Genomic DNA, 22665 nt, shown 5'->3' with positions numbered 1-22665 from the left:
CGTTTTTGTATTTTAAAATATTTTAGTATGTAATTTAGAACATCGGTACAATTAAAGTGAAGCCTGTTTCTTATGTGTAAAAAGTATTCAAGCTTATGGGTTCACTTGATCTCTCCCACAACTATCCACAACAATGTTCCACTTCCCTTCTACCATGATCATCCATCACCCGGTATCCTGTTCTTGCTTACCGAGCCAAAACCACCCCTGCCACCTCCAGAACTTCCCCTCACCATCACGAGTCCCATCCTCTCCAAACTTCCTCTGTACATGGCCTGTTTTCAAGCTTGAACCGTATTCAAACTTTTGATTTGTGATATCAAGTAGTACAGTTCTCCTTCATGTGCCCGGGCCTACAACAGAGACAATATAAATCCGGAAAGAACTCATGTTGAAACAGATATAAACCCTTCACCTTCTCAATCCACTCCACCATCTCAGACTCATCAATTATCCATTATCCGAAATGGTATCTTTAGAACTCTAATCCTACATGGGGTGCTGATGAATTTGAATTCCTCAAGGGTCTATGCCTGATGGAAATCCACAAGAACCAACATCTCCCAGTTGAACATCCATAGTCCTCTTCCAAGGCTTGGAAATTGTAATCACATAACCACTAAGATTTTTTTAGTTTGACATGTACTGAATTATTCATTGACACCATGTTTTTATTATGATTTGACACTTCATACTGTTCCTTCTTCATTTTAGCCCTTTTTTATTGAACTCTCATAAATAATGAGCGCATCTTCTTCTACTAAATTGCCATACATAATGAGCCATTTCTTCTACTATTCTATCATACATAATGATATTGTCACTTATTCAGGGCACATATTAAATTCAGGGGCATTTGTTTTGGAATAGCGGCGGTTTTGGGGATACGGCAAAACATTTGTTTGTTCGTGAAACCTTTCAAGAACATAAATTAGACTTCTTTGCGATCTCTGAAACTGGAAGAGATTCTTTTTCCGTACCATTCCTTACACACCTCGCAGGGGGGTGCGATATTCATTGGTACTGCCTACCACCGATCGGGCGCTCGGGTGGTATGCTCGTAGGCATAAATAATCATACAATAAAAATTAAAAATGTGACGGCAGGTGATAGATGTGTAAGATTTCACGTCGCAAATAAATATGATAATTTTGAATGGGGATTAGTAGCTGTTTACGGAGCGGCCCGGGACGCTCGTAAAGCAGATTTTCTGGCGGAGTTGGTGCGCTTTTGTGAGGATGACTCTATACCGATTATAGTTGGAGGAGATTTTAACATTATTCGTAGACAGGATGAGAAGAATAATGACATTTTTAATGGGAGATGGCCTCTCATGTTTAATGCAATTATCGAAAGCCTACTTTTGAAAGAGATAGCTTTATCGAGAAGGCAATTTACTTGGGCTAATCGCAGAGACACGCCCACCTTTGAGAAGCTTGATAGAGTTCTAGTAAGTGTGCCATGGGAACTAAAATTCCCTTTAGTGTCGGTTCAAGCACTCGCTAGAGCGGGGTCGGATCATACACCTCTCTTGTTAGATACTCGTGGAGCAGGCACATTTAGGGAATAAAAAACTTTTCTCATTCGAGCTAGCTTGGTTAAAACATGAAGGTTTTCAAGATTTGATAGCCACCGAATGGTCACAAAAGTGCTCGGGAAAATGTCCATTGAGATTTGGCAAAACAAAATTCGCAATCTACGAAGATTCTTAAGAGGATGGGCAAAAAACTTGAGTGGGGTTTATAGAAATGAGAGAGATAGATTAGTTAAAATCATAGAGGAACTTGACCTGAAAGCGGAAACTTCAATTCTTACCGTGGCTGAAAATTCTAGATTGAGGGAAGCCAACGATCTATTGGAAAAGCTCAGGAGAGACGAGGAACTAAAATGGGCGCAACGTGCAAAGGTTATGCATGTGCAAAAGGGGGGGAATAACACGAAGTATTTTCACCTCATTGCAAACGGCAAGCATAGACGCAAGAAAATTTACCAACTAGAACAAGATGAGGGAACTATCATAGGACAGGAAAACCTCATGAGGTATATCACTGATTATTACAAGAGTCTTTTCGGGGATCCCGAACAAAGCAATGTCCGTCTAGAAGAATCGGTGAATGCTGACATTCCTAAGTTAACTAACCAAGAATTTTTTTTTCTAATCACCGACTTCACAGAGAAGGAGGTTCATGAGGCAATAATGCACATGGAGAAGAATAAGGCCCCGGGACCGGATGGATTTCCAGCTGAATTCTATCGGTCATTTTGGGAGATTATTAAACATGACCTTTTAGCTCTTTTTTCTGATTTCAAACAAGGAAGGTTACCGCTGCACAAATTGAACTTTGGGAACATCATTTTGCTACCGAAAAAAGAGAATGCAATTCAGATTCAGCAATACCGCCCAATATGCTGACTAAATGTCAGTTTTAAGATTTTTTTCAAAGGTAGGTACAAATAGAATTACGGGCATTGCGCACAAAGTGATTAGGCCTACACAAACGGCGTTCATGCCAGGCCGCCATATCTTGGAAGGAGTCCTGGTGCTCCATGAAACTATTCATGAAATTCATCGTAAAAAATTAAATGGAGTAATTCTGAAACTAGATTTTGAAAAGGCATATGATAAAGTTAAATGGGACTTTCTTCAACAAGTGTTACACATGAAAGGTTTTGATCCGACATGGTGTCAATGGATCAACCAGTTTGTGAGTAAAGGAAGTGTTGGAATAAAAGTTAATGATCAATTAGGCCATTACTTTCAAACTAGAAAGGGACTAAGGCAGAGTGATCCGCTATCACCAATTCTTTTTAATATCATAGCAGACTTTTTGGCCATCCTAATTGCAAGAGCAAAAGAGGATGGACAGATACGTGGCCTAATTCTAGACTTAGTTGAAGGAGGAGTCTCAATTCTTCAATATGCGAATGATACGATTATTTTCATGGAACATGATTTTGATAAGGCTATGAACATGAAGTTGATACTTAGCTTTTTTGAGCAACTATCGGGACTAAAAATAAATTATCACAAGAGCGAAATTTTTTGTTTTGGTCGGGCAAAAGTAGCAGAAAATGAATATAAAAATCTTTTTGGATGTGAGGCAGTCTCATTTCCACTAAAATATCTAGGCATACCTATTCATTACCTTAAGCTCAAGAACAGTGAATGGAAACCGATTGAAGATTGCTTTGAAAGGAAGCTTGAGAATTGGTTGGGTAAACTTTTATCTTATGGGGATAGATTAATCCTTATTAACTCGGTTCTCACAAGCCTACCAATGTTCATGTTATCTTTCTTTGAAATTCCTAAGGGAGTACGAAAGAGATTAGACTTTTTCCGTAGCAGATTTTTTTGGGAATGCGATGGTCTGAAGAAGAAGTACAGACTTACAAAGTGGAATATTATTTGTCGGCCAAAGGATCAAGGTGGTCTAGGTATTGAGGTCTTAGAAATTAAGAATAAATGCCTCCTTACTAAATGGTTATATAAAATACTTCATGGAGACGGGGTATGGCATGAGTTAATCATGAACAAATACTTGCATTCAAAAACACTATCTCAGGTTCAAACAAAAGATTCGGACTCGCCGTTTTGGAAGGGTTTAATGAAAGTGAAAGATGATTTTTTCAGTAGAGGTCAATTTCATGTAGGAAATGGGTTGGAAACTCGTTTTTGGGAAGATTCTTGGTTGGGTAATGAACCTCTGTCCTTTCAATATCCCTCGTTATATAACATAGTGCAAAACAAAAATGTCACGGTAGCCTCTGTCCTAACTAATACCCCTCCCTTAACATTCGGTTTAGGAGAGGCCTTACAGGAAATAAATGGGAACGGTGGCTACACCTTGTTGAGCGGCTCATGCATACCCGGCTAAATGATCAAGAAGATAATTTTACTTGGAAGTTGACAAGTACTGGTGTTTTTACAGTAAAATCATTGTATTTAGATCTCATGAATGACAACACTCAATATTTGCATAAAGATATTTGGAAGTTGAAAGTACCACTAAAAATCAGAATTTTTATGTGGTTTCTTCACCGCAAAGTTATTCTAACAAAAGATAATCTAGCGAGGCGCAATTGGCACAGTAGTTTGAAATGTTGCTTCCGTAATCAAGACGAAACAATAGAACATCTCTTTATATCTTGCCCGCTGGTTAAAATTATGTGGCGTATAATACACATCGCTTTGAATATTACACCTCCAAATAATATTACTCATCTCTTCGGTGACTCGGCTGTTGGGTGTTAATAAACATGAAAAAATGCAAATCCAAGTTGGAGCTTGTGCGCTACTATGGGCTATATGGAACACTAGGAATGACTATGTGTTTAACAAATCAAACAAAATATCCTTTTTGCAGGTTATTCCCCTCACTACACACTGGATCCGTACGTGGTCCTTGCTACAGCCCGAGGAGCGCGACAGGATATGGCTATTGGGTCCAGCCATTTGGAGACGGTTGCTCGGGATTTGTTTAACCAGTTCAGCTGGCGACCTGTTTTTAGAGTGACATGTTGATCGGACACATCAAGTACCTCTTAGTTTTATTTCGATGGTTGATTCTTGTAGCGACTTTATGTGATCCTTGAACTGTAACAGGACATGTTCCTAAATAATGAAATAAATGAGGCCATATGCATCAATTGATGCAGAGGCTGGGTATCCCCATTTCGAAAGAAAAAAACATATTTTCACTACTCAATACAACAAATAAGCCTAAATTTAAAATCTAAAAAGGACAAGAAAAATAGCTTCGAGGATATCTCCAGTTTTCCAGTGCAATCCATAAGTGAGCTTCTTCATAAGCTGAAGCTAAAAAGAAGTAACCATATGTGTGATATCTTTGTGTTCGGCTTCTACTCTTCTAGGACCTGGTTTACGTATTTGTCTCACCTTGAAGTATTAATAAAATAGCTATTTCCAAAAATAGATCTCGACCTGCTCCGCATTATTTTCTTGATGCCATGTGAATTCCACCGTACTCAGCATCCAAGTGGTATTCAACACCAAATCAGCAATTACCAATGCTCGTTAAGTGGCTTGCTTCGCACCCGGAGCGTCATTCTTTTGAAGGTCCTGGGTATTTCATGAGTATATATCTTTATGTCGCGAGATCTGTTGGCAGGGCAGAACAGAGGACTCTGTCCTTCGCCTTTGTTGCCTATAAACACATGGATACATATGCGGTTCAGACAACCATGAATGTATATATGTAGGTCAGGATGACATAAATCACTTGCGCGCATGAACCTAAGTAATCCACCAGAACAGAAAAATGCATAATAAAGCTACAAGATTTTTGTATAAAATACCTCCTTCTCCCAGTCGGTGCATAGTGTGATAGCTAGGAGCAGCAAGTCCTGTACCAGAATGCCGCATATGATTCCCATCCAAAGACCCTGGTCATGCATTATTTTCACAGTATTTTCAGGTTATCAAGCAGAAGAGATACATGAGTCGTGGAAAAAATTCAAGGAGAATTGAGCACCATCCCGCCGATGTGCAGCACGAAGGCAAAGAGGTAGGCTGCCGGGATGCCGACGATGTAGAATGCGCCGAGGTTGATACATGCGCCGATCTTCTGCCATCCACATCCTCTAGCCACACCTAGAGGTCAATTAATCCATGAGCCGTCTCTACTAGTACTTGTATTTATGGAAAACTACTTGGCAATTAAGTAGCCAATGCATGGCCATTAATTTCTGTGATTTGTATGTACTCCCTTGCTACCTGAGAGAATGGACTGGATTCCATCAAGGAGGCTGGACACTGCAATCAGCAGCACCATTTTGGCCACGTACGTGACCACCTCCTCCTGATCGCTGTAAACATGGCCCCAGACGTGGCGCACAGAGATCAGGATCATCGCCATGACCAATCCTTCCGAGATGGCAAAGAACATAGCGACACGGACGGCGAGGCGGGCAGCCCGTGGTCGGGCCGTGCCCAGCTCATTTGAGACGCGGGTGCTGCATGAGATCAGATAATGCAAGAAACCATGAGAAGGACCGCATGAGAAGGATCGAGCAAGTTTCGCTGGTTCGTTTACCTTATGGCGGCTCCGAGGCCAGAGGGTATCATGTAAAGGCAGTCCGCCGTGCTGAGTCTGTCGCAAAAAAAAAAAAAAAAAAAAAAAAAACTAGTAGATGTGAAGATGAAGAGAATAAGTTAAAATCGCTCGTACTAGGATTGTATTACGTGATTGACAGGACGGATGTTTCCAGCTTTGCATTAGGAAGAAGGCCTGAAAGCAGTATGATGGTCTCGAACAACCACCACTCCGAGCTGCATTATCAAGACATATATCGATCACACTTGACAACATCCAAAGAATAACATGGTCGATCAGAGGGAGCTCAAATTTAACCTCACTCACCAGACCATCAGAGCAGAGGGCACGGCAACCCTGAAGAAGACGAGAGGGTCATGGAAGGCTTCCATGGAGAACCCCGTCCACGTGTTCTTGCAAGAGCTCGACACCCTCACGTACACGGCGAGTATGAGCACGTTGATCCAGTAGGAGATGGAGATGCTGATGGCGACACCCTTGCTACCCAGCCCGAGGCCATGCACCAGCACCCAGCAGACGGCTAGGTGGAAGAGCACCGTCGCGGCAGCGCTCAGCATCACCGGGAACACGATGTTCTGCATCTGCAGATACCGGACTTGGCACTGCAGCAGGCCGTAGGCGAAGAGCGCCGGGATCATCCACCGGGCATAGGTGCCAGCCTCCATGGCGATGTCCTCGTCCTTGAGGCCGAACAGGAGGAGGATGCTGCCGGCGTAGAACCACACCACGGCTAGCGGGACGCTGAGCAGGGTAAGTATAAGCATTCCCCGTTGCTTGTGTACGCACACGAGGTGGTATTGCCTCGCTCCAAATGCTTGGCCGCACAAGGTCTCCAGACCACTTGCCAAACCATTCTGATCAAGATTGTAGAAAACACAAAAAATATTAAGTACACTTTGAAATAGGAGAATTTCGTGTTAAGATTTGGTGTTTGGGCCATATCTGAATTAGATGCCAAAATTTTACTATGAATTGCAAATTAAGTGAAACGGTTCGGTTAGTTTTTATCTAGATGTAGACACGTTTTATTGTGTAGACTCGTTTATCTGAAAAGAGGACGTGACTAGTTCTCAATCAACTCAGAACTAAGCTAGTTTAGCTATTAGTTCTTAGTCAGATGATGTCGTTAATTTTTAGTTGCCACAACTAAGAGCAGGTCTAACAGGCCCCTTATAACCCGCCCACCCCGTAAAATTCCGGCGATATACGGGGCAGGCGCGGTTGGGCCGGTCTAGCAGGCCCCGTATTCGGGCCGACCCGTTTCGGCAGAATACGGGGCCCAGGAAATCGGCCCCTCCGCCCACTATTTATATTGGCCGCAGGTGCGAGTGAGGGGTTAACCCCTCACTCGCTACCCTAGCTCCGCCGTGCGCCGCCGCCGCCTCCACCCTGCTCCGGCGAGCAATTCCTTCCTCCCCCGCGCCGCATTCGACCCCAGCTCCGGCATGGACGCCCGCCGCCGCAGTAGCGCCTCTCCGGTGAGCGGATCGAAGCGATCCCGCCGCCGGTACAACGTGGAGGACGCGTGGCGCTTGAAATGCAAGCGCTCCGCCGCGGGTAGCCGCCGTGCGGCCTGCAAGTACGCCGGCGCGTACTACATACCGGAGTCGCTCCGGGACTTCGCCGCCGTGGGCGGTGGTACCGACAGGATCCGCCGCTCAAGCCGATGAGCGGCGCCGACTTCGACGCATGGCGCGCTGAGTGGGAGCGCGACCGCGCGGCGAAGGCGGCATGGGCGGCGCGCATCGGCAGCACGAGCGGCGGAGAAGGCGGAGGCCGCGCTGAGGAAGAGGAGGCGGCAGCGGAGGAGGAGGCCTACTGGCGTGCGGTGGCCGAATCCGAGGCGGAAGCCGCCGAGAAAGCTCGGCTGGAGGCAGAGGACCAGGCGGCGGCCATCGCCGCCGTCCGGGAGTTCGAGGCGCGGAAGGCGCGGGAGGCGCAGGAGGCGCAGGAGGAGGCGGCCTCCATCGCCTTCATCCCCGTCGTCATCCTTGACGAGTAGACGTAGGTTATGTAGTATGATCCGTAGTATGATCGGAATGTTTGTATGATCCATAGTATGATCAACTGAAGATGAACTTCCCGGGGTTTTTATTTTTGAAAATACGGGGCGAAATACGGGGTCTGCTAGACGGAATGGCTCGAAATGGAGCAGTTTTTCGATACGGGCGAAAAGCGAGCGTTATACGGGCAGCGGAATACGGGGCCTGTTAGACATGCTCTAATAAGTAGCACAAATTATGAAGCAATCCAACAGTTCAAGCCGCTTACAACCTATGTTGCAACATATAACTAGCACAAATTATAAGGCAATCTAACAGTTACGAAATTATAATAATTTATTTTTAGCATACTTGGTGACAATTCTAAAGCCAGTATGTAAACGAAATCGGCGGATGGTATGGTACGTACAAGAAGGCTGAATCCTGTGAATCCCGCGAAGGAGGTGGCCATGGTGGCGCCAGCGAGCGGCAGTTCGCCGAGGTGGCCTAGGAACATGATAGAGATCATCTGGATCAAGTTCCGCATCAGGAAGCCGACGATTAGCGGCCCGGCCAGCCACAGCTGCCTCTTCACCTCCCCGCTCACCGCCGAGCTCTGCTCGTCCTTGCGCCCCAGGCTCCTCAGGGGAAGCTTCCTCAGGCTTGCCTCCATGTCGGATTTCTTGAATGCGCGTTTTGGGAGTCCGTATTTCAGGTTGTTTTGGTGGTGGATGATTGCTGTTGTTAGGCCGAGATACTGTGCGGGACTTTTGTTTCTTAGTTTTCTTTCCTTTTTTTGCTGTGTGCATCCGTAGTGCATTGGGTTGGTTGTCAGAGGCTGGTGTTCGTATCTTTGATATTAATATATTCCTTTATCGAAAAATGTCGGATTCTGGGCGCGGCGACTAGCTTTCTTCTCACGGGCCTTATTATGTGCGTATGATTTCCCTTGGCCTGGGAGTGTGTGCCAGAGCGAGATGGAGTGGAAGGATCCACTCGTGTTCAGACATCAGAGTGTAGGTAAACGCACAGCCCACACCATACGCAGCGTGTAAGCAAGCTCGACCTAACGGAATAATTGGACGGATTTCTCCACCTTTTCTTTAGGGTAAACGTCGTCTTTTATTGTTCAATCATCAGAGGTACAATAGAAGTATCAGACGAGTTCACAAGCCAGACATTGCGGCCATGTTCTAAGAAAATAGTAGAGCAAGCTAGATTGTGAGCATGAGTACTAAAACATCTCTCATGACGGAACCTAGAATCTGGAAACTTAGCGTGATGTTGATCGATCTCACACAGGACTGAGTAATAGTTGCATCTGTTTGAATCTCTAATGGCATTGATTACCTCCAAACAATCTAAAGCAATGTAAGGGTATTGAACATGTAAATCAGCAACAAGCCATAATCCCTCGCGGCATGCAATTGCTTCTAGCGTAGCGGGATCAGAAATGCCCGGTACTGCAATAACCGATGCTCCAAGAAACTGGCCCAATCCATATCTACATACAGCTGCAACAACTCCTTTGTTGCTTTGTTTGGTCTGGAGGAGGGATCCAGGTAACAGTCGATGGCATGACATCCATCTGATGATGTGCTGGCTTAGCAATATATGCAATGTCCAATTCAACAAGGTAGCTTGTGGTAAGCCCATAGATCGATAGAGGGCTCTGAAATATCTTCTCATGTATCGCTTTTCTTGTTGCACACCATACTGCTCAAAGTGTAACCACGACCTTGGTGAATTTCTCATGAGAAAATGACTCAATAAGGAAGAAGACCATTCCTTAGCCTCTCCACATTGGTTAATGGGATATGTTCAATTAACTCTTCATCTAACAGTGCCCATACATAAGGAGTTGTTGTGCAGTCCATTAACGAATGTCTCCAGTTATCATTTGTAGCTGCATAAAACGGACACCCCGGTGCCAGATTTCTATGATGACAAACAGAGGCCATGGGTAGTGATTGGTGTGCTAATTTCCACAAGAACACTCTTATCTTGCTTGGTACCTTTGTTTTCCACATTTTATACCACATCTTTTGTTCTGAACCGAACGAGAAGCTTGCTGCACGGCCCTCTAGCCAATCATCCCTAACTTTCTTGGTCGAAACCAAAAGCCTGTACATTGATCGGACAATGAATAACCTAAAAATCGTTCATAATGCCAACCCCATGAATCTGTTTGGTTGGCTGTGGTAGGTGGGATTGATTTGATGAGCTCCATCCGCGTCCATTGGATAAAAAGCTCATCAAGAATATCATATCTCCATTCTAAACTTGTTGCATCAGTTAGTTCTGAAACTACAAGTGGAGGGTGAGCAGCCTTTGGCGCATCTGGTCGTAAACGTGTACTTCTGGGGAGCCAATTTTCATTCCAAATAGAGGTGGTCTGCCCATTGCCTAACCGCTTGATAAGTCCAACATTCAGAGCATCCCAACTGCCCAATATTGCTTTCCAAATTGGTGAGATTCTCCTTCCCATAGGAAAATCAATATTCTTGCACTCAACGTTCCTGGAGTGAGAAGGGGTAAATTGAAGAGCTCCATATCCTTGAAGACATCCCATGAGACCCAAGGAACCTTTCTCTTTCCATTTTTTCTTCCCCACTAAAACCCCCGAATTACCGAATCCATATACTGACATAAGCCTCTTGGGAGTTTGAAGCATGACATATAAAACGTTGGTATAGCCTAAGCCACGGCTTTGATCAACATCTCCTTGGCTCCTGCTGATAGGATCTGTTCCATCCAGCCCTGAATATATTTCGAAAACTTATCTCTTAATATTTGAAAGATCCATTATTTGATTTTCCTACATCAGTGGGCATACCAACATACCTTTCTGATAAGCCGGTACGAGATTGGTTATCGCGGTGGTCTCGGTAGATCTCGCGCGGTGGACATGCAGGCCTCTGGGTTGGAAGCCAGCTTATGTGAAGTATCCGCCTTGCTCTGCTGCTTCATGTCAGTGCCAACAATCGCCCTTAAGTAGTCAAGGTCGATCTTGTCGTTGTCGTTGGCCAGGAGCTCTGATGCTTTCTCCATGTTGTCCTTTGGAGTGGCCATCGGCCTCCGGTGTGCTGCGCCATCGAAGTTGATGTTGCGAGGCTTGGATCGCATCTCTCCAGCTCGTCCTTTTCTTCTCCAGGTCCTCCTGGGTTCGCTTAACTTGCGTCTCCATCTGGACCTTGAGTGCTTCCGCTTTCCGGTAGGCTTCCTCCGTGTTCTGCTGAAAGATGCGGGCTTGCTCGCACTCTGGTTGATGGCAACCTTTTCTTTGAGGATGTCCGAGTTAAGCTTTGCGAGTTTTTTTTGTCTTCGGCCAGGAGTTCTTGTTGCTTTTCTTCGAGGGCATCCAGATCTGCCACCTGATACAGCATGAGGGGATTGGTTAGGATCTCCTCGTGCACAATTCTCTCCCCGTTTTCGCCTGCCAACCGCATGATTGCTTATGTCTGTCGTTTTTTCCGCAAAATCTAGGATCCGGCCTATTGGTTGATCCACCCATCGATGATTAATTCGTGGCAGAGCGCCAGAAACCGTTGGTTTCGGTATTCCATCAGATGGAGTTTGATCTGATTCGACTTCCTCTTCGTCCAGGCTAGCAATGGTCGCGAAGACCTGCTTTGGTGGAGATGACTGGTCATCAGCCTCACAAGCCGCTTCCGTATCTCTGCACCATGCTTCATACTCTACTGACCCCATGGGGGAGATATCGTCTGGAAGTGGGCTGAGATCTTCGAGTATGGATTCATCAGTTTCTCCGGCACCCCCCATCTGGCCGGATCCGATGCCCTCTTTCGGAGAGGCGGATCCTGACGTATGTGCGAGGAAGTGCACGAAGTGACACCTCTGTTTTTCTAACACCTGGAAACCCGGTGGACCTGCGTTGGTCCTACGACCGCTTTTTCTACTCAGGGCGGATTGGGTGGGTTTTGAAATTTCCAGATCTAAGGCGGAATCTTCCTTGGGAAGCTCCAGCAGCTTAGATCGGACATGTGCAATTGCGCCCAGCTCAGCGACAAAAGCAACTGCACTACTTACCAGGGCGTTTCCGTCGGAATTGACAATTTCGCCGATGAAGATGTGTATCCTGCCGACCGGGATGATGGAGAGTTTGACTGTGTCCTTCCTAGCAGGAATCTAGCACTCGTCCGGCGGAATGATCGGAAAACCTCCGGCATACGAACGTGCCCCACGGCGACCGTGTCGCCGATGCTCCGAAAGACGGAACCCGTCCGGCTCGGCCTCCCGGACGGCGCTGGCCCCATGCTAGGCACCAACTATCGTTGCATAGAAGACAATACCCGAGAGGAGGTATCCTCACGAGGGAGGGAGAAGATGGGGCCATAGGGCGAAGAGCAACCGGGACGGTGGTACACGATTTACCCAATTTCAGATCACGTTGCACGATGGCGCAGGCCTGCCGCCTATCCGGAATTATCTAGGCGCTTGCGCGTATTACAATGTGTTGTGGTTGTGCCTCTAGGGCTCCCAGGATCCGTTTTATATAGGCGCCCGTATCCTAGGGTTTCTGCTGACAGAGTCCTACCCGAATACAAGTTGCCTATCTACGAAATATTACATTGCCGTGCACGTCAAGGATCCACCTATCCTAACTTATTGTATTGGATCCGGTTTCCTTCATGGGGCCTCCACAGATTTGGCTTCTTGCATAGGCCAGGTTGGATCCGGCTCCTCATTAATGGGTTTGACATCTTCCATCTTTAATCAAAAACAACTCGGTTGTCCAGTGGGCCATATGCCATCACCACCATCCGTGGGCCACCCGGATTGCCAAAATCAGGACCATATCATGGTACACTTAGTTGGCATATCCCCAACACACATGCATCCATGACGTCCCACATATGATCTTTCGAAAAGAGTAGGAGACGGGTATGCACAATAGATTTTTTATTGGACCACACCAAATGCTCACTCGATATCCTTCTGCAAGCTTCCTGGGACTAAGCAAACCAATATTTTTTTTCCTCAATAGGGGTTCTCACAAATGTTGACCATCTTGGATAGATGTCATCCGCTAGGAAGTATCCCTTGTTGTGCTCGTGTCCATTGATCATATAGTTCGTCGGCGAAGCATTGCCTTCAACAAACTTGGCGAACACGGTCGAGCACTGCAGCATGTTGTTGTCATTGTGAGATCCATCCATACCGCGAGAAAGCATGGAAAATCCACATATCACAATCTGTCACCGCCTCAAGTACCACACTTGAAGCTCCTTTATGACCTTTGTATATTTTTTGTCAAAAAATGGACAGTTCTTCTTCCAAACATCCCAGGAATTTCTCTAGATGTGCTATGTGGCAGGATTCCGGCAGTGTCTTCCGCATTGGGTATTTTCAAGTAAGTTGGTTCAAACACTACACCACCGCATTGCCGAACTTGTACACACACCATGGTTGTGGACTCGGCCATGCGTAGATAGTGTTCATGTGTATCACTAGGAGCTCCATAGGCAAGCACCCTCAAAGAAGCAGCCGCACTTCCGGATTGAGGAAAACTTACCATGCCGACACAATCTTTCTTGCAAATGAAGTAGGTGTCACACTCCCTTGGGTTCATTAATACCTTTGGGTTCATCCTAAAACGGCGTTGAATTACCACCTCGCCTTGCAATGGATTATCGGCAAAGTAGTCAGCGTACATCGTGCAATAGCGCTCCAAATCTTCCTTGGTTTGCTCTTGCGTCGCCATGACTTCGAACCTCCATGCCGCTGCTTTGTCTCCCTGGCGTACAAGTCTAGGAGACAAGAGAGGATCTTCATATGCTCATGGTCGGGGGTGGCCACATATCAGATTCTTCTCCAGCAGAGCTGCGATTATCTCTTCGTCGTCGGAATCCATGGACCATGGCCCAGGTAATTCACCGAATACCTCGTATGCAAGATGGCCGTGAGGGGCTTAGAACTATTGACGGGCGCCAAAGTACAGCGGATCGGTGGGGACTGGGCCAAGGAAAGTGGCGAAAAGTGGAGGATTTCTCCTAGAGGTGTGAATGGAAAAAATTGGTCTCACAATACAAAAAAGGGCTATGGGAACGACTGAGCAATATTTTTCATCTTCGACGTCTACATAAGCTGTTTGGGGTATATGAGGTAGCCGACCGAAGATGCTCTTAACACGTGGATTACGAGATAAAAAACAACCGCACATGTGGACAATATCGGTGGCTGGTAAGGGCATCTTCAACGGGGCGACGCATTTTGAATGTCTAAAATGTCTGGTTGTGTCCGTTTGCGTCGGTCCGCGGATGCCATGCGGCCTAGCTGGGCGACCGCTTGCGGCATGGGTATCCCCAGCGGTGCGGGCGTACTTTTAGCGGAGACAGCGTCAAGGTCGTTAATGGCGGTTTAACGTCCCGTCGAGGCCTCGCGGACAGCGATTACCGGTTCACGCGCGACAACGGTCGTTCCAGCACTTGCCCAACACAATGACAAGTTTTGCCGGCATTTCCCGCGCGCGGGAAACGACCTGCGCCGCAAAGCCATTTCCCGCCCCGCCGTGACTATATATGGTGGACACCGGCGGGGTGACGGGCACACCTCAAGCTAAACCCTACCATCCATCCATGGCCGAGCACAACCTTAGCTGAGATCGAGTTGTTCGGATTGGCGCCAAGCTCACCCGGACGAGGACGAGCAGCCTAGTCGCCGACGCATTTCGTGCCGAGCAGCTGGACCTGGAGGCGGCGGAGGCGGATGTTGCGGAGGCGGAGGCGGCAGAGCGTGCACAAGGGCGTGAGCGCCTCACGGCGGCCAGGGCGGAAATCTCCGACGCCAGGGCCGAGCTCGCCGAGGCCAGGGCGGCGCTCGCGGAGGCGCAGGCGGTGATGGTGGCCCCTCCGGTGGCCCCAACCGCGGATGCCGTCATCCACGACATCGCCGCCGACGACGACGTCGTACCCAGCCGCTTCGAGTGCGCCGTCGACCAACAGAGTTCCGCTCGTGTCCCGCGAGACCCTAGCCGAGGACGCTCGCGCCGTCGAGCTTGGGCAGCGGAGGAGGAAGCCCACAGCCTATGCGGTCGCCATGGCTCTGGGGTACATGTGCTCCAACCTCGGATTCACTCCGCGAGAGGGGCCATTCTCCCGCGCGGGTCGAGCGAGGAGAACCGGGAGCCGGCGGACGCCATCGTCACCGGGGACGCTGCGGTCACGGCGGCAGCTAGGGACGAGGCCCGCTACCACGCCCGCATGGTGGCGTTGCGTGCGGCGGGCGCGAATGCGGAGGCGACCGCGGCGGAGGCGGCCGGCGGCGGAGGCGGCCTCCTCTTGGGCCGGGAGAGTCTCGTGGGACTCCTCTGCGGCCGAGGCCCTCGAACGCCGCGAGCGGCGGCGGACGAGGTGTCTGATCGCCGACGTGCGCGGCGCGCGGAATGCGTGAATCGCTCGCGCTTCGACGACGGCGCCGGCCCCTCTGATGACCAGTAGCAGGCAGCACGCCCCGGTCGTGGTAGGCCGCATAGGTACGGCCGTTGTAGTTTTAGGTTAACTCGAGTAACCATCTCCGTAAAGATGGTCATTTTGGTCAATCAATAGTAATGAAGAAATATTTCGGTTACCTAATCACCGCCTACCGGGCCCGGATGCAACCAACACGGTCACTTTCCACGACCGCGCAACGTCCGCGGAGACGTAAACCCGACGGATATTTAAATCAGATTTGCGTCGTTGCGGATGGCCCAATCACCTTGATCGCCCTAGCGGGACGCATACGCATACTCGGTCTCCACGAACTGAAACGATGCGCGCGTGTGTTTTGTTCGCCCCGTTGGAGATGGCTAGATACAGCCCTGCCTTCATGGGGGCACCGGATCCGTGTCCGTTTCGGATTGAGATCCGGTGCCCTGACTAAGGCAGGGCACCGATGAACAGTACGGTGCCCTCCCCCCTTTTTTAGCCGTCGGATCAAAAATGAATGGACAGATGACTATGAACAGTGCATCTGCTACAGGACAACAAACAGTGCGCTAGCTACAGGACATTCGCTACAGTATTTATCTACGGTGCATCTGCTACGGGGTAGTGTACAGTACCAAGCTACAGTGAATAATCTTGGCTCTCTATTTTCGATCCAACGGCCGAAACTGCAGGGGCACGGTGCATCGTTCATCCGTGCCCTGCCTTCATGGGGGCACCGGATCCGTGTTTCGGATTGAGATCCGGTGCCTCGACTAAGGCAGTGGCACCGATGAACAAGTACGGTGCCCTCCCCCCTTTTTTAGCCGTCGGATCAAAAATGAATGGACAGATGACTATGAACAGTGCATCTGCTACAGGACAACAAACAGTGCGCTAGCTACAGGACATTCGCTACAGTATTTATCTACAGTGCATCTGCTACAGGGTAGTGTACAGTACCAAGCTACAGTGAATAATCTTGGCTCTCTATTTTCGATCCAACGGCCGAAACTGCAGGGCACGGTACTGTTCATCCGTGCCCTGCCTTCATGGGGGCACCGGATCCGTGTCCCTTCCGAGCATCCCTCCATTCGACAATTCACTCATATTTGGCTTAGATATAAAAAAATCTGAAGCTTTGCTATTCTGTCAAAAATGAGCTAGAGCAGCATACCTATCCGGGTAAACTTGGGTATTTCGGCCAAAAATGAACTCACGCTGAAGTGTACAACCGGATATGATAGACCCTCCACCACTGCACTAATGCAACGTTGGTGTCAATTACTTGTTTTTTGTTCCTCTTAGAAAGCGTCAAGTTTGGAATATTTCCAAATTTAACCATTTTTTTTTGCTGAAATTATTATTTTTCGCTCCTCAAATTTTGGATGAATTTTTCTTTGACCAGCCGTTCTCGCCAATTCCGTCCGCCGGGCTCCATCATGCTTGCTCGTACACGCCTTTCACAGACCCTTGCCATCCTCGTCACCATGGGGTCCGATGAGCGCGGTTCACTCTTGAACCGGTGCAACTCCTCCGTGAGTGTTGGTGTCATCCACCCGTCCATTCTATCCTTCGACATGCCCGAATATGGCCCTTGGTCGCCGCTCGTCCCCACCCGTGTGCGTGGAACCCACATGTCAGTGTGTGCAAAAAAAAGGGGTATCCAGTTGGTAACAACATATGCTGCGAAACTTATGCATACTTTGGATACCCTGTACATGTTTTGGCTGGCTTATTAAATTATGAGCAAGTTGCTGAAGATGCTTTAATTTATAAACTTATCAACCTTCCTACTACAAGTTTAGAAAACGTGCCGAAAGCGACAAGATGGCAAGCCATCTTTTCTTTACAGGTGTTTTGTAATCAAAACTGCGAAAAAGTAGGTCTTCACGCATAAAACATTCGTGTACCGATAAGCTGCTTTCCATCCTACGCATGCATGTGCTCTTCTCCATTTTTTCTCCTGCAGCGGGCCAGCGATGGATACGGATATAGAGTAATTTAATTGTAAGTTGGCAGAGATAACAGACATGCATGAAACTCTGGGACACGGATCCGGTGCCCCCATGAAGGCAGGGCACGGATGAACAGTACCGTGCCCTGCAGTTTCGGCCGTTGGATCGAAAATAGAGAGCCAAGATTATTCACTGTAGCTTGGTACTGTACACTACCCTGTAGCAGATGCACTGTAGATAAATACTGTAGCGAATGTCCTGTAGCTAGCGCACTGTTTGTTGTCCTGTAGCAGATGCACTGTTCATAGTCATCTGTCCATTCATTTTTGATCCGACGGCTAAAAAAGGGGGGAGGGCACCGTACTGTTCATCGGTGCCCTGCCTTAGTCAGGGCACCGGATCTCAATCCGAAACACGGATCCGGTGCCCCCATGAAGGCAGGGCACGGATGAACAGTACCGTGCCCTGCAGTTTCGGCCGTTGGATCGAAAATAGAGAGCCAAGATTATTCACTGTAGCTTGGTACTGTACACTACCCTGTAGCAGATGCACTGTAGATAAATACTGTAGCGAATGTCCTGTAGCTAGCGCACTGTTTGTTGTCCTGTAGCAGATGCACTGTTCATAGTCATCTGTCCATTCATTTTTGATCCGACGGCTAAAAAAGGGGGGAGGGCACCGTACTGTTCATCGGTGCCCTGCCTTAGTCAGGGCACCGGATCTCAGGACACGGATCCGGTGCCCCCATGAAGGCAGGGCACGGATGAACAGTACCGTGCCCTGCAGTTTCGGCCGTTGGATCGAAAATAGAGAGCCAAGATTATTCACTGTAGCTTGGTACTGTACACTACCCTGTAGCAGATGCACTGTAGATAAATACTGTAGCGAATGTCCTGTAGCTAGCGCACTGTTTGTTGTCCTGTAGCAGATGCACTGTTCATAGTCATCTGTCCATTCATTTTTGATCCGACGGCTAAAAAAGGGGGGAGGGCACCGTACTGTTCATCGGTGCCCTGCCTTAGTCAGGGCACCGGATCTCAATCCGCTCGGAAGAGTGTCTCTTGTATACGGAGTGCCTGGTCTTGTATAAAGAGCGGGGATAACAAAGCCTCGTACTACAGTATATAATAATTTCCGTAGCGACGTACATACAACCTTCTTAAAAGTACATATTTTTGTTTTCACTAAAAAGCAATTCCGACGCGCGGGCAACTTTTTAAATTAATTCCTATTATACAAAAGCGCTACGGCTAGCGACTGAAAAAATGCGGTTTGTATTGGTTTTCTATTTATGGAATCGTATTCTCCTTCCGCCCCACCAAAATTATTTCCACTTTATCAAAATTTAAATGTATCTGTATACTATCTAGTAGGTAAATCTCTAAATTTTGATAAAGTTGAAATATTTTTGGTGAAACAGAGGGAGTACTTTAAATTCTGCTTCTGAATAATTCTGCTTCTGAATAGTTGTGATATGAAGGTGTCATATTGTATCGACTGGGCTAGCATGAACCGCAGGAAAAAAAAAATGCTCCCAGGAAACAACAAAAGGAGTCCGGGCATGAGGATATGATATCTAGGGATAGTTCCAAAGCGAGCATGTATACGAAGTCGACGGACGGTATGGTACATACCAGGAGGCTGAATCCGGTGAATCCGGCGAAGGAGGTGGCCATGGTGGCGCCAGCGAGCTGCAGTTCGCCGAGGTGGCCTAGGAACATGAGGGAGATCATCTGGATCAAGTTCCGCATCAGGAAGCCGACGATGAGCGGCCCGGCCAGCCACAGCTGCCTCTTCAACTCCTCGCTCACCGCCGAGCTCTGCTCCTCCTTGGGCTCCGGCCTCCTCGAGAGAAGCGTTTCCTCCATGCTTGCCTCCATGTCGGATTTCCGTGCGCGGCGACTAGTTTTCCCCTCACCGGACTGATTCTGTGCGTATGGTTTCCCTTGGCCCGGGAGTGTGTAGCCGAGAGGGAGAGGGAGATGAAGTGGAAGAATCCACTCATGTTCAGACAGACTTTACTGTAGGTAGAGACGCACAGCCTACACCGCACCACACAAGCGTGTAAGCAAGCGCGACTTAACGGAATAATTGGACGGATTTATCTGGCTATTATTCCAAGTTGAGCAGACCCATCACCGGTCGCTATCGGCAGGGATATGTCAGCTCTGATGCGAATGATAACAATCAACCGTTGGATGTTAGCTATTGTATTATTCAATTTTTGTGTGCATAATTCTTCTCCTCTTTATGTCATCTCCATCCGCGTGAGGCATTTTAGTTACTAAAAATAACCCTAAGCGTCAGTTTGCGTCGGGCCGTCAGGACGCAAAATCCGGTGAAAAGAACCGGCTGACAGTATGAAACCGAGGGTGTCCCCAGCGGCCCGACGCATTTGTTTCCCCACAAAAAAAAACGTTATTGATGAAATAATTTACATCATGCGAAAAATAAAAACATGACAATATAAATGGCCATGGCCTGCTAACCCTAGCCTACGCTTCGCCGTCATTGGGCACCTGGGTCATGTCGACGAGGTCCGGGATAACCCATGACCAGTCAGGAACCGGCGGAGCAAATGTCAGGGCGGTCGATGGTGGAGGTAGAGCGACCGCTGCTTCCCACAGGGCCCACGAGGGCGGAGGCGGCGGCACCGAGGCCTGCAACGTCAGTTTGAAGGCGTTTTCCTCCGACGGGCTGCCGGCATGTGCTCGACGGCATACTGGGGCATCGGTGGAAGCTACGGCGGTTTCAATATGAGGATGCCTAGCCTCATCGCCTCCTCCTCAGTCAGTTCTTCCGATAGTTCAAATTTTCCTGCCCTCCTCCAGTGCCATCTGAATCTTGTGGAACACGCTGGCGACAAAGTCTTCGGATTCGTTCCGCACCACCTTGCTCGGGATGTCTTCGCCCCACATTTCATGGGGCGAAGGCGGCGACATACGCGGCAGCATCCGACAAGGCCGTAGAGGCTGCCCGAAGTTGTATTCCCGGTCGCTGAGGAACCCCACCAGCCGCCTCTTGTTGGCTTTGTGTGTCAGCGGTAGTCGTCCCACTCGGGGTAGTCGATGGCGTACGCGAGGTCACCGTGTAGGTCCGACGGGAGAACGCCCGCCTACGCCGGAGCTCTTCAAGCCGCTCCGGGGTGGACCATGGCTCCAGCGAGATGGGCACCCGCGCGGTGCTGAGTCGCCACCCGCCCGACAGGTGCATGTCGTTCTAGCCATCGCAGGCATGCCAGTTGTCGTAGAGTAGTCGGTGACGCTGACAAGGAGGGGGCCCTGATCCGAGGTTGCTCCTCCTTGTTCACCGACGACGAGCACGCTTGGTGGTTGTTGTTCTTCTTCCCCATGGCAAGGCGGCAGAGCGTTTTGGTTGTCGTTGTGGTAGGAGCAAGTGTGACCGGAAATGGGGGCCAGGGAGGTGTGGGCGATGGCAAGATGATTGGTGCCCTATTAAGGATGAGCGCAAGACTCTAAGCCGCATGCCATTGATGGCGGTGCAGAAGACCCGCCGCCGCCTGCCATTCATGGCGCAGCCACTGAAGACGAAGTGTGCCATTGATGGCGGCCTCAGAAGGGTGTGGTTCGCGCAGGTGCGGAAGCGAAGAGGCCGAAGCGAAGCGGTTGAGCCATTGCAGCCTCGTGCCCGCTCCTAGGCGGGCCTGCGGCGACAGGGAGCACACACGCGTTGCGTCCGCGTCGTGACCGCGCCGACGCATTCACGGCGCAAATTTGGCCCGCGTTTGCGTGTTCGGGTTTAGGCCGCTCAGTTTTTGTCAGGCTGCTGGGCTAGGGTCAGACCCATTTTTCAGCTGCACGGACGCAAGCGGTCAGTTTACACAGGGAATCTCCAGCGGCCCGACCATAACGGACGTGGCCAGGCAGACAAGAAATAGGAAAATATTAGCTTAGGACCTAGGCAAACTGATTGACCTGTCCGCGGTGATGGATTACGGGCACAAATTTGGGCTCGGAATGCGTCAGCATGGACACGGCACAATTGGCACCCGTGTCCATGCCTTTGTCCATCGGGCTTTCCTGCCACCGACCGCATCCACTTCGTCTTCTCTAACAGCTCGACACATTTTGGAAACACTTTGTGTTCGTTTGGGTCAGATAGAGGACACCAAAATAGCCAGTTTTCTACAGTTGTTCAATAATAGTTTTTATGAATAGCAAGTAATTTACATAACTCTGGAAAAAATAAAAATAAAAAGGACTTAGAGATTTTTTAGGGGAGGCGATTTACCCAGTCGGTGTCCGGCGAAGCCTCTTTGCTGGCCTTGTAGGGTCGCTGGCAAGATTTTTTTAGGGGAGGCGATTTACCCAGTCGTGCCTCCATATCACCCCAAAACACATTCAAATTTAAAAACGGCGACAAATAGATAATTTGGCGCCAACACGGCACCGATCGACACCGAGTCCATCACAAACATTTGTAAAAAACAAAAGAATAATTGAGTCCCAAGCGGCGGTAGAAGACGTTGTAGTTGCTGCCATCATCGTTGGAGCTATCGTCGTCCTTGGGGACAGGTGCCCGGCTGCTGCAGCCTTGGCCGGGACCCCCACGTCACTGCGGCGGCGAGTCCTCCAGTTCGAAGAGGATGCCGAGTCAGCCTGCGCACTCAGCCGCCTCCTTCTTGGCCTCGGACCGCGACAATGCCAGCGTGAAGTCTTAGGACGTCGGCGGAACATCTTTGAACGAGGCCAGGAGCGCCGCCCTCTACCCCAGGAACTCGTCTGGGTCATCCGCGGCAGGGTAGCGGAGCTGGCCGGCATGGTACTCCTCAGGCGGAGTCCACTCCGGATCCTCCGCCTTCGGCTTCTTTGGCCAGGAGGAATCATTGCTCGGATGTAGAGGTTGCCCCGCTCCCTGTCGTCCTTGGTGTGGAGAGGTGGAGGCCCTGGAGCCCGACGACGAGGACGAGGATGCGGTGGTCAACCTCTGTGGCGTCCACCACCTTGGGATCGCCAGGAACTCAAGTGGCGGCTCGTTCCCATAGGCGATGTGCTCGAGCACCGCGATGAGTGTGCAACCGGGGGACGCCCCACCAGATCCCACTGGTCGCTGCGTTCTTGTTCGTGGGAGGCGGCCCGTTCCCCTCGTAGCGGGTGAGCTCGAAGAGGCGCCGCTGCCTGAAGAAGTGTTCCCACGTCGTGGCGTTCTCCAGGTCCTAGCGCGCTACTCCGACGTGAGCTCTCCTTAGAAGTGTTGGTGCATC

The 22665-nt window shown here is 49.1% G+C and overlaps 1 protein-coding gene across 2 annotated transcripts; it reads right to left on the bottom strand.

Annotated features, from left to right (window-relative positions):
* Positions 1–4706: 4706 nt before the first annotated feature.
* On the bottom strand, positions 4707–19465 carry LOC124686262 (protein DETOXIFICATION 16-like). 2 transcript variants are annotated; one of them, XM_047220268.1, is made up of 8 exons: positions 19076–19465; positions 6381–6928; positions 6203–6289; positions 6054–6110; positions 5735–5973; positions 5493–5611; positions 5317–5403; positions 4707–5165 (listed from the first exon to the last, which is right to left on the bottom strand). In XM_047220268.1, the coding sequence occupies exons 1-8, from the start codon at positions 19319–19321 to the stop codon at positions 5106–5108; spliced, it is 1443 nt and encodes a 480-aa protein (XP_047076224.1). In that variant the 5' UTR covers positions 19322–19465; the 3' UTR covers positions 4707–5105. The 2 variants fall into 2 exon arrangements, with proteins under 2 accessions (XP_047076224.1, XP_047076284.1); XM_047220328.1 differs by lacking the exon at positions 19076–19465 and adding an exon at positions 8487–8735.
* Between the last annotated feature and the right edge of the window lie 3200 nt (positions 19466–22665).

The sequence above is a fragment of the Lolium rigidum genome, chromosome 1 (genome assembly GCF_022539505.1).
Source record: "Lolium rigidum isolate FL_2022 chromosome 1, APGP_CSIRO_Lrig_0.1, whole genome shotgun sequence".
NCBI lineage: Eukaryota > Viridiplantae > Streptophyta > Magnoliopsida > Poales > Poaceae > Lolium > Lolium rigidum.
Note: the sequence above shows the minus strand (reverse complement) of the source record. Positions and strands in the feature narration are given on the sequence as shown.

What these genes read in the sequence shown, in the direction of transcription:
- LOC124686262 (XM_047220268.1), bottom strand. Translation starts at nt 19,321, where the DNA reads ATGGAGGCAAGCATGGAGGAAACGCTTCTCTCGAGGAGGCCGGAGCCC. An exon ending in CCCTCTGCTCTGATGGTCTG is followed by an intron (nt 6,290 to 6,380) that starts GTGAGTGAGGTT and finishes TTGATAATGCAG; the next exon opens with CTCGGAGTGGTGGTTGTTCG. An exon ending in GGCCTCGGAGCCGCCATAAG is followed by an intron (nt 5,974 to 6,053) that starts GTAAACGAACCA and finishes GATCTCATGCAG; the next exon opens with CACCCGCGTCTCAAATGAGC.